The sequence below is a fragment of the Sus scrofa genome, chromosome 13 (genome assembly GCF_054392235.1).
Source record: "Sus scrofa isolate SSC_HxYL_T2T_F1_AM1 chromosome 13, Sscrofa_HxYL_maternal_Yorkshire_Landrace_v2.0, whole genome shotgun sequence".
Lineage (NCBI taxonomy): Eukaryota > Metazoa > Chordata > Mammalia > Artiodactyla > Suidae > Sus > Sus scrofa.
Window position 1 is genome coordinate 48,845,152 of NC_139395.1, and position 11,328 is coordinate 48,856,479.

At 42.8% G+C, this 11,328-nt stretch overlaps 1 protein-coding gene across 5 annotated transcripts in view; it reads left to right on the forward strand.

Moving 5' to 3' along the window:
- LOC100738931 (IQ domain-containing protein F5) overlaps positions 1 to 10,260 on the forward strand; it is a 66,871-nt gene extending 56,611 nt beyond the window's left edge. For 4 of the 5 annotated variants that reach the window (XM_084988464.1, XM_084988462.1, XM_084988465.1 and 1 more), the window contains 2 exons: positions 8,533 to 8,697; positions 9,796 to 10,260. In XM_084988464.1, coding sequence (XP_084844590.1) covers positions 8,533 to 8,697; positions 9,796 to 10,245 — 615 coding nt within the window. In that variant the 3' untranslated portion in view covers positions 10,246 to 10,260. Of the gene's footprint in view, positions 1 to 8,197; positions 8,348 to 8,532; positions 8,698 to 9,795 lie in introns of those variants that run through there. The other variant, XM_021068865.2, reaches the window with a different exon arrangement.
- Positions 10,261 to 11,328: the final 1,068 nt, after the last annotated feature.

Below are 11,328 nucleotides of genomic sequence, written 5' to 3' on the forward strand. Positions count from 1 at the left end.
AGTTTTATGGTGTCAGATGTCTTATATTTAAGTCCAAAAATCTATATTTTGGAATTCCCATTGTGGCTCAGTGGTAACAAACCCAACTACGATCCATGAGGATGCATGTTTGATCCCTGGCCTCATTCTGTGGGTTAAGGATCCGGTGTTGCCGTGAGCTGTGGTGTAGATGCAGATATGGCTCGGATCTAGCATTGCTGTGGCTGTGGCATAGGCTGGCAGCTAAAGCTCTGATTTGATCCCTAGCCTGGGAACTTTCATATGCTGCAGGTGCAGCCCTAAAATAACCCAAAAAATTAATTAATTAAAAAATAAAAATGACTTTTTGTCTTTTTTTTTTTTTTTTTTTTACCGCACTCGAATCATATGAAATTTCTCAGACTAGGAGTTGAATCAGAGCTACAGCTGCCAGCCTACACCACAGCCACAGCAACACAGGATCTGAGCCACGTCTTCAACACAGCTCATGGCCACGCTGTATCCTTAACCCACTGAGAGAGGCCAGGGATTGAAACTGCGTCCTCATGGATGCTAGTAAAATTCCTTTCTACTGAGCCACGATGGGAACTCCAAAAATAAATTTAAAAAAGTACAAAAAACATGGGGAGAAAATCACATTTATTTAAAAAGTAAAATAAAAACTCCTAGTATTTGCTAATGACAGTCAGCTATTCTACAGACAAATCAGAAGGTATTACATTTGAATATTTTTAACAAATGGATCCAAAATCAATACAGTACTGGGGAATAAGTAACTGACAAATAGATGAATAAATTATATTTCCAAAGTTTTAAGTGTTAATCTATGAGAGTTTTTTATGGGTAAACCACTTTCCTTTTCATAGCAAAAGCACATGAAGAAAAAAAGTTTCAAAACATATTCCAAGGAGTTCCTATTGTGGCTCAGCAGAAACGAATCTGACTGGTATCCATGAGGACTCAGGTTCGATCCCTGGCCTTACTCAAAGAGTTAAAGATCTGGCATTGCTGTGGCTGTGGTATAGGCCATCGGCTACAGCTCCTATTCGACCCCTAGCTTGGAAACCCCCATATACCGTGGGTGCAGCCCTAAAAAGACAAAAAAAGAAGAAAGTGTGTAAAACTTTTTCTAAAAGCATTTTCCTTGGTATTGTATTTTGGCTGATCAGGAGCTCCCTCTAGAGGCAGGAAAAATATCAGTAGTCGAGTTTCTTTTTGTTTCACTAAAATACTGTTTTAATAAATGAATTCAGCAAGGTAGTGGGACTCAAAATTGAAGACAAGAATCAGTTGCATTTCAGAGTTCCAGCTGTGGTGCAGCAGAAAAGAATCTAAGATTAATTGTCCATAGGTGTGTGGGTTTATTTCTGGACTTTCTATTCTGTTTCACTGATCTGTGTGTCTATTTCTGTTCTAGTAACACACTATTTTGATTACTACAGCTTTGTAGTATTGTTTAAAGTTTGGGAGGGTTCCTCCCAGAACTTCCTGCTTTGTTTTTTTTTTTCCTCAGGATTACTTTGGCAATTCTGGGTCTTTCATGGTTCCATACAAATTTTAGGATTATTTCTTCTAGTTCTATGAAAAATGTCATGATTAATTTGATAGAGATCACATTAAATCTGTAGTTTTCTTTGAGTAGTATGGCCATTTTAGCAGTATCAATTCTTCAATCCAAGAGCATGGGATATTTTTCCATTTCTTTGAATAATCTGCAATTTCCTTTATTAGTGTTTTGTAATTCTCAGCATATAAGTATCACCTCCTTGGTAAGGTTTATCCCTAAGGTATTTTATTTTATTTTTTTGTGAAATTGTAAAAGGGATTATTTGTTTACATTCCCTTTCTGATATTTCATTGTTTGCAAAAAGAAATAGAACAGATTTTCATATGTTATCTTTGTATCCTGCTACTTGGCTGAATTTGTTAATCAGTTCTAGTAGTTTTTGTATGGAGTCTAGGTTTTCTATATGTAATATCATGCCATCTGCATATAATGACAATTTTACACTCTTCTCTGCCTTTTTTTTTTTTTTTTTTTTGGCTGCCTCTTGGCATGTGGAATTCCCAGGCCAGGGATCAGATCTGAGCCACAGTTGCAACCTACACTGCAGCTGTGGCAATGCCAGATCCTTTAACCCAGAGATCAACCCTGCAAACTTGTGCTGCAGAGATACCACTGATCCCGTTGTGCCACAGTGGGAACTCCATCTTCCCTACCAATTTGAATACGTTTTATTTCTTTTGTCTGACTGCTGTGGCTAGGACTTCTAATACTATGTTGAAGAGAAATAGTGAGAATGGGCATTCTTGTCTTATTCAGATTTAGTAGGAAAGATTTTAGCTTTTCACCACTGAGTATTACGTTGGCTATGGAAAGAATTTTAGAACAGAAAAACACAACAACTATTAGAAATTCAGTGGGTGAGTTTAACAAAAGATAATACAAGAAGGAAGAAAGAATTAATAAACTAAAAAAAATAGATCAAGAGAAAATATATACAATAAAGCACAGAGGCAATAAAGAAATACAAAAGAGAGTATTGGAGACACTGGGAATACAGTGAAAAGGTCAGCTATATAATTAGATTCTCATCCCAGAAGAAGAGGATAGAGAATGAGGCAAAAGCCGCATATGACGAGATAGCAGCTGAGAACTTTCCAAAACTGAGAAAAGATAGAGAATCATAATTTTCAAGAAGCTCGGGTATGAAAAATTAAAAAGAGAGCCATACATAGGCACATACTTGTAAGGCTGGTGAAAGCCAAAGACCAAGAGAAACTCTCAAAAAGATAGAGAACAAGGAGTTCCCATTGTGATTCAGTGAGCTAAGACCTGACTAGTATCCATGAGGATGTGGGTTCAATCCCTGGCCTCTCTCAGTGGGTTAAGGATCAGGAGTTGCCACAAGCTGAGGCATAGATCACAGATGTGGCTTGGATCTGGCATTGCTGTGGCTGTAGCATAGACCTGCCACACAGCTCTGATTTGACCCCTAGCCTAGGAACTTCCGTATGCTAAGGGTGTGCCCCTAAAAAGAAAAAAATGAGAGAACAAGATTACTTCAAAAAAGCAGCAATTAGGAGTTTTCTCACTGCTCAGTGAGTTAAGGATCCTGCATTGTCACTGCTGTGGTGTGGGTTTGATCCCTGATCTGGGAACTTCTGCATGCCCCCAGTGAGGCCAAAAAAAAAAAAACCCAAACAAAAAAAAGTAACAGAAGTTCCTTCCCATTGTGGCTCAGCAGATTAAGAACCTAACATTTTATCTGTGAGGATTCGGGTTCAATCCCTGGCCTCGATCAGAGGGTGAAGGATCTGACATTGCTGCAAGCTGTGGCTTAGAGTGCAGATGCAGCTCGAATTCAGGGATTCAGCGTTGCTGTGGCTGTAGCATAGGCTGGCAGCTGCAGCTTTGATTTGACCCCAGACTCCAGGCACTTCCATATGCTGCAGATGCGTCCCTAAAAAGAAAAAAAAATTGACTCCTTAGCTGAGTCCTTAACAGAAAATTGGAATAAAGACAGTAAAATTATGTTATTAAAGTATTGAAAGAAAATAAATAATAACTGCTGATCTACCTGTTGAAACCATCATTCAATATGAAGAAAATACAGAGCTTTTAAGGAAAAAACAGAAAATTGATTGCCAGAAGACCAACACTAAAATAAATACTTAAAAGTATTCTTTAGGCAGAAGGAAAATGAGCCTAGATGGCCGGCAGAGACGCAAGACCACTGAAAATAGAAAATACTAGGGAAATCTAAATGTGGACTGTGCAAAACAGTAATTATTTAACCTGGGAAGAGAATTAACCCAAGTTAAAATGTTCTTAAGTCCTTGAATTGTCTTAGAAGAGATAAAAGTACTAAATTTATATTATACTTTGATAAGTTAAGGGTACATATTGTTTTCCCTAAGGTTGCTCTGTTTAATGTGGTAGCCAGTAACCACATGCAACTATTGACACTTAGAAATGTGACTAGTCCTAATTGAGAAGTGCTATAAATTTAGTGTATACACCAGATTTCAAAGTCTTAGTGCAAAGAGAAAATAATACCATTAATAAATGTGCAGAATGTCAGGCCATCCTGTGTGTGGATGCCCTCCTTATCTGCTGGGTATGATGCACACTACAGGGCTGACTTTGGATCCCTATATGGACTCTTCCTAACCCTGTCTGTATCCCATGCTTGGTAGACCTTTTCTGCCAACACCTTCCTCATCTTCTTGGGATCCATGCCCTCCTCTGTGCTATGGGAGCTCTCTTCTCAAGCCCCCCCAGCTACACCTGTGTTGCATTGCCCGGCCTGATGCCTTTCAGACTGAAATGTTCAGCAGAGAAAGGGAGAGAATAGAAGGGAAGATTAAGAAGAAACTAAGCTTACATTTTTTATTTAACAAAATAGAGACATACTATGTGCAGAGGAAATTCTTAGTCACTGGCTAAAATCTGCTTCAGTGTTTTCACCCCAAACCTCAAGGAGACATGACCACAAAGAAAACTCAGAAAATGTCCATGGGAAAATGGATTAAAATATTTGAGCACATGGAGATCCCTTGTGGTATAGCGGGTTAAAGATCTGGTGCTGTCACTGCTTAAGCCTGGGTTGGATCCTTGGCCTGGGAATTTCTGCATGCCATGGTATGGCCAAACAATCCGCAACAGCAGACACACCTGAGTTTTTTTCACAAAAGGAGATGAGAAATTAAATATGAAGTGGTAGAAAAAAATATAGTGGGGAGAGAACCCCCACCTCTGATAATTGTGTACTAAGTAATTAGGATTAATCCTTTAACTAGAATAACTGGAAAAGCTGACCAAAATACATTTTAGATTTCTACTTGAAGGAATTGAAAAGTAATGCTGTAGTCAAAATTGTTGGGCCATGATCTAAACTCAGAAATCCAGAGATGGAAGCTCAACATCTTTATTTTCAGATGGTTCCCATGCCTTCCCTGTCCCATGCAATGTACCCACCACTTCCCCCATCCTCCAACTTAAATCTTCACTACTTTCATTCCATTAACCTACCACTGACACCCTAAGCCTCAAATGGCAGCCTCCACTTCTCTGCATGCTTCCCATAGCCCATACTGGCCTCTCCCATACTCACCCTCCACACTCTGAATATGCTCCTCAGTGGCCCTTGGAACTGTGATTTTAAGAGTGAATCAGGGCCTCTTAATAACCCCCAAACCTTGGTCAGGGGTCTCTCTGCTCAGCATTGACCTCGTGGCTCCACATGGGTCTTCTGAAGCCAGAAGTGGGCAGAGGTGGGCTCTGCTTGCTCAGCTAACCCTCCTGCATCTACTAACTGTGACCTTGAAACTCTCAGGTGATGACGACGACAGGGGAGTGCTTGAGGCCACTAGAGTCTGAGATGAGTGCCCAGGATGGTCCTGGGGGCTTCGTAGATTTTCTGACCTCTGTAGGTTTGACTCTCCCAGGAAGTTAATAACTGAGGTATCTGGCAGATGGACCAGACACAGGGGACCCAGCCACAGTGAAGGAGTTTACTCTGTATCCCCTAGTACACTATCGCCAAAGATGATTGTTGTTATATTTTTATAGTGTGTAACTCCCTAAACCTCTCCTTTTTAAAATACTGCCTTTATGACACATACATATAGATACTATGTAGATAAGGACCATATTGCTCTTCAGTTTGTATTACTTACACCTTCATGTCAGTACATAGAGAACGAACTCATTCTTTTTTTTTTTTTTTTTTTTGTCTTTTTGCTATTTCTTTGGGCCGCTCCCGCGGCATATGGAGGTTCCCAGGCTAGGGGTTGAATCGGAGCTGTAGCCACTAGCCTACGCCAGAGCCACAGCAACGCGGGATCCGAGCCGCGTCTGCAACCTACACCACAGCTCACGGCAACGCCGGATCGTTAACCCACTGAGCAAGGGCAGGGACCGAACCCGCAACCTCATGGTTCCTAGTCGGATTCGTTAACCACTGCGCCACGACAGGAACTCCTGAACTCATTCTTTGTGGTCTTATTACGTACTTCTTAATAGATGATCTAGGTGAGTTTTCACAATTCTACATTCCCCAGTAAGCACCACGCAAAACAAGATACAGCCTATTTCTCTTTAATATCTTCGTGTTGTTTGCAAGCAATATATCTTATACCTCTACTCTAGATACAACCTCTGTTCTGAACCATTTAACCTATAGTTTAATTTTGCTTGTTCCAAAATTTTGTATAGATGGAATCATCCTATAAGTAGTCTTTTATGTCTGGCTTCTTTGTGGTTTGGGGGGTTGTATTTTTTAATTAAAGTACAATTGATTTATAATGTTTCTTTGATTTCTCTTGTACAGCAAAGTGACCCAGTCATACACTGTTCCCTGTGCTGTACAGTAGAACTCCATTCCCCATCCATTCCCATAGTAACAGTTTGCATCCACCAACCGCAAACTCCCCATCTATCCCACTCCCTCCCCCCTCCTCCCTGGCAAATACAAGTCTGCTCTCCATGATCATGATCTATCTCTGTTTTGTAGATAGGATTGTTTTTGCCATATTTTAGATTCCACATATAAGTAATATCATATGGTATTTGTTTTTCTCTTTCTGACTTACTTTGCCTAGTATGAGAATCTCTAGTTGCATCCATGTTGCTGCAAAAGGCATTATTTTGTCCTTTTTATGGCTGAGTAGTATTCCATTGTATGTATTACCACATCTTCCTAATCCATTCATCTGTCGATGGACATTTAGGTTGTTGCCATGTCTTGGCTATTATGAATAGTGCTGCAATGAATATAGGGTGTGTATCTTTTTGAGTGGAAGTTTTGTTTGGATATATGCCCAGGAGTGGGGTTGCTGGATCATATGGTAGTTCTATATTCAGTTTTCTGAGGACCCTCCATACTGCTTTCCATAGTGATTGTACCAATTTACATTCCCACCAACAGTGTGGGAGGGTTCCCTTTTGTCCACACCGGCTCTAGCATTTGTTATTTGTCAATCTTTTATATTTAAAAAAACTTTTAAATATAGTTGCTTTACAGTGTTGTGCCTCTGTGGCTTCTTTGATATAGCATGTTTTCAAGATTCACTTATGTTATTTTGTTTCAGTAATTTGTTCATTTTTTTTACTGTGTATTATTTCATTATATGAGTATACTACAATTGCATTGTCTAGTCAACTTTGCTGAACATTTTGGTTGTTTCCAATTTTGACCAATTTGAATAAATTTACTGTGGACATTCATGCACAAATCTTTTGAAGAGAGATGTTTCCATTTCTCTTATGTAAATATTAGGAGTAGAATTGCTAAGTTATAGGGTAGAGATATGCTTAACTTTATTAGAAACTGCCAAACCATTTTTCAAAGTATTTCTACAATTTGATATGTTCACAACAGCAGTGTATAATGTTGTCATTATTTTTTGTTAAGTCCACACTTGCAGCATTTGGGAGTCCCTGGGCCAGGCATCAAATCTGAGCTGCAGCTGAAGCTGCAGCAACACAGGATGCTTTAACCCACTGCATGAGACTGAGGTTCAAACCCATGTCTCCGCAATGGAACCAAGCCACTGCATTCAGATTTGTAACCTGCTGCAGCACAGCAGTAACTCCCTAATGTTGTCAGTACTTTTTTTTAGCCATTCTTTAGGATGTCTAGAAAATATCTCATGGTGATTCTAATTTTATTTCTGTCATGACTAATGATGCTGGGCATCATTTCATGAGCTTCTTAGCCATTTGTAGTTCTTTTGTGAAGCACTTGTTTGAGATTTAGCTCCAAACTCATTCTTTCTAATTCTTGTTTCCATTGTTTGATCAAACTTAAATCCATGAAATTGAATTCCCTATTGATGAGTTTATTTATATTATCTCAAATTAAAATGATGGAAGATAATATGAGAAAAAGAATGTATATGTGTGTATGACTGGGTCACTTTGCTGTACAGCAGAAATCAATAGAACATTATAAATCAACTATACTTTAATACAAATTTTTAAAATAAATTATCTAAAATTTATGCTTTTTAACCACTAGCCTGAAATGACAAACCTTATACAATTTTGTGCCAGTGAACCAGTCATTTCAGTATCCTGCCATTTTAACAAAATTTTGGTCAATTATAACAGAAAGAATGGACAGGACTTCCACATTTTCTCCAAAAAGGACTCCATGGTTGGGAACCATCCTGGTGTCACAGGTGCCCTTATGACATCATTTCTCTCTTCCCTCCTCCCGTCCTCCTGCCAGAGCTGTGGCTGGAAGAGGACAGACCTGAGAGCAATGGGGACATCTACCTCTTAACTATGGGAAATATAGGGGATCACAGACCTGAGGGGATTTGAACAAGCTATTTCCAAGTCATGGGCATTCGATGCTGTGTAAGAAAGAACCAATCTACCCAAACTTTCCGGCAGGGAAGGTGGGATTCCACAGTTAATTAAGGATGCCAGTCCCATATTTAGGGTCTGCAGGCAAGGCAGGGAGTTAAGCATGTGGTAGACTCAGCACAGAGTTTAGAGAGAACAACCTACCCATACCTTTCCTCTCTAAACTCTGATTACAGAAAGATGGCCACGTATGTCAAATCGTAATAGAAGATGAAGATGAAACCACACTAATAAGAGAGAAAGAAAAAGAGAAGAAAGAGAAGAAACAAAGGCCACCAACACCACCTCCAACACCTCCACCAAAGCCACCAAAGCCACCAAAGCCACCAAAGCCACCAAAGGTAGGTCCATTGAGGGGAACCCAACCTGCAACATGTCCAATCACAGTCACCTGGGAGTGATGGCTTGTCTTCTCTGTGGCCCATGGCATGGGATGGTCAGGGATTTTTGTCATCCAAAGCGGGGTACATCTGTGAGTGAAAGGTAGCGCTATGAAAATTAATGCTCAGGAACAACAATCATAAACTAAGAATGTCCCAGGCCAACCAGGATGAGTGGTTGTCCTATCCACAGCTGGAACGAATAGAAATGGACTCATCTTTGGTTGTCCTGTTGTCCTAGTTCCTTCATGGTCTGAAAAGGTGGGTGTGAGTGAGACATGGAGACGTGGTTGTAGGGAGAAGGAACTCTGACAAACGGGAGTCAAAGCATGCCACTGGTTTGAGGAGTGGGTGGTGAGGGCTGTTTTGGGGATGCATAGTCAAGTACAGGGAAACCCAAGTCTGGAATTGTGTGCGAAGTGTGTGTGTGTGTGTGTGTGTGTGTGTGTGTGTGTGTGTGTTTCCGTGAGTGCATGTGTGTGGATGTTAACTGAAGTTCAAGGTGTGAGAAGCCAAACAGGTGAGAGTGAGGAATACCAGAGAAAGACTCCAAACTGTGTAGAGAAGGCACACTTCTAATACTATGACGTGCTGGAGGGAGCCAGCAGGTGGCGCATTGGAGCTGGAGTCAAGCATGAAAAGAGGGCAAAGCCTGACCCTTCTTCAGCCTGCGGGCGAGGTCTGCAGGGAGGGCTGTGCGTCCCAGGTAGGTGGTCAGGCCCAAGTGGAACATAGTAATCCTCTGACCCACAGATCGTGATGTTCTTGTTCTAGACTGGCCACCCAGGTCCAAGTAACCAGGTGACAGCTAGGGCAGGTGCACCTCGTGTTACAGCTGAGGATCCTGAGACTCGGAGGTCAGCGTGATGTGTCTGCTCATGAAGAGTGGTAGAGACCCCTCGTCTGGTCTTTTTGCTCTAGCCTGTGGCCTGCCCAGTGCTGAGGAAGTTCTGAGAAAGGGGCCATTGTTGACAAAGGGTCAGGACCCCTTTCCTGACTCACGCCAGGGCTGAGAAGGGTTGCGAATGTTTCCTGAGTGACCCTTCTTTTTCCTTGCAGCCCCCACCCCCAGTGAAAAAGCCACCCCCTGACAATCACTTGAAAGCAGTAAAGATCCAGGCCTGGTGGCGGGGCACCTTGGTGCGTAGGACGCTGCTGCATGCTGCACTAAGAGCGAGTATCATTCAGTACTGGTGGAAGCAGAAGCTGGCAGAGCTGCTGGAGAAGAGACGGCGGGCTGCACTGGAGTATTATGCCCGGCAAAACTGGGCAGCAGTCAGACTCCAGTCTTGGGTCCGCATGTGGCGTATCCACCTTCGTTACTGCCGTTTGCTTAATGCTGCCCGCATCATCCAGGTCTACTGGCGCTGGCATAATTGCCATACCCGTGGCTTTTTCAGGGGCAGCTATGAAATCACAGCAAGCCAGCTCAGACTTGAGCTTGAGATCTTTCTGGGGTCACAGGTCTGTCGGATTACAGACTGCATCCCCTTCCCAATAAAGAATTGACCAGGTCGACTCCAACACTGAGTCATGACAGGCACTCCAACACTCTGTCAGACAAGCTCCACGAGGTCCTTGTCTCGGCAAAGGGTCAAGGTATATGGTGGCAGATGTTGGGCTCCTCACAGGTCAGCTCTGTGGGAGCGGCAGGAGTTGTCTGCAGTCCCATGTGGAGGAGGATTTTAGGAGCCAGGTGCTAGATCAGCAGAGTCTGTGCTTGATTAGTAATGTCTGCCATGGGGAGGTGAGATGGCATTGCAGGGCCACCGAGTCAGCCAGCACCAGGGAAACTGCTTTGTAGCGAGGTCTGTGTTTATGGTGCCCCCCGCCCCTTATAGCCGCACAGCGTGGAGCCCTGTGCCATCTGATGCTCTTAGTCGTTCAGTGGCTTCTCATTCAATTTAGAACCATTCCCAAGCCCTCCCTCCGGGGTCTACATAAGCCTGCACGGTCTGGCCTTGGCCATCTCACCCTGTCGCCAGGGTCCCCCCTGGCAGCTCTGCTAATATCAAATAGACCAGCAGCCTCCCATCGCAGCTCTTTGCCCTTGCTGCCTCCTCTCCTTGGATTGTCTTCTTGCAAGGAGAGCTCTCGCTCCATTCAGGTTTGTCTCTGCTCTCTGTTCCTTCCAAGGAGGCCTTCTTTGGTTTGACCACCCAAATGAGACAGCTTTTCCCGCCGCCCCCTTCTGTGTGCTCTGGCTCCTGGCTCTGCTTTCCAGCTTCAGTCCTCATCCCCGCAGTGGTTATCTTACCCCCTTTTCTGTTTTCTGTTCCCCCAGGAGAGGTGAGCTTCAGGAGAGGAGGGACTCTGGGTTCAGTGCTGTGTTCCCAGGACCTAGAACAGCGGGGTCTCGCTCCCTCTCGGTATGCTTTTGTCTGTACATTTTTATTGTCTGTATGTTGTGACATTTTGACATCATTTTTAAAAACCCCTTGCTGGCTCGGGTGGACTCCCCCTCCCAGTGCTGGCCAAGTCTTTGAGATGGCAAAGCACTCAGCCTGGAGCCGGCCTTTGATGTGCAAACTAACCAATCCAGAGCCTTACCTGCTCTCTCAGGCCTGTACACCCCAGAGGGCAGTATTCCTG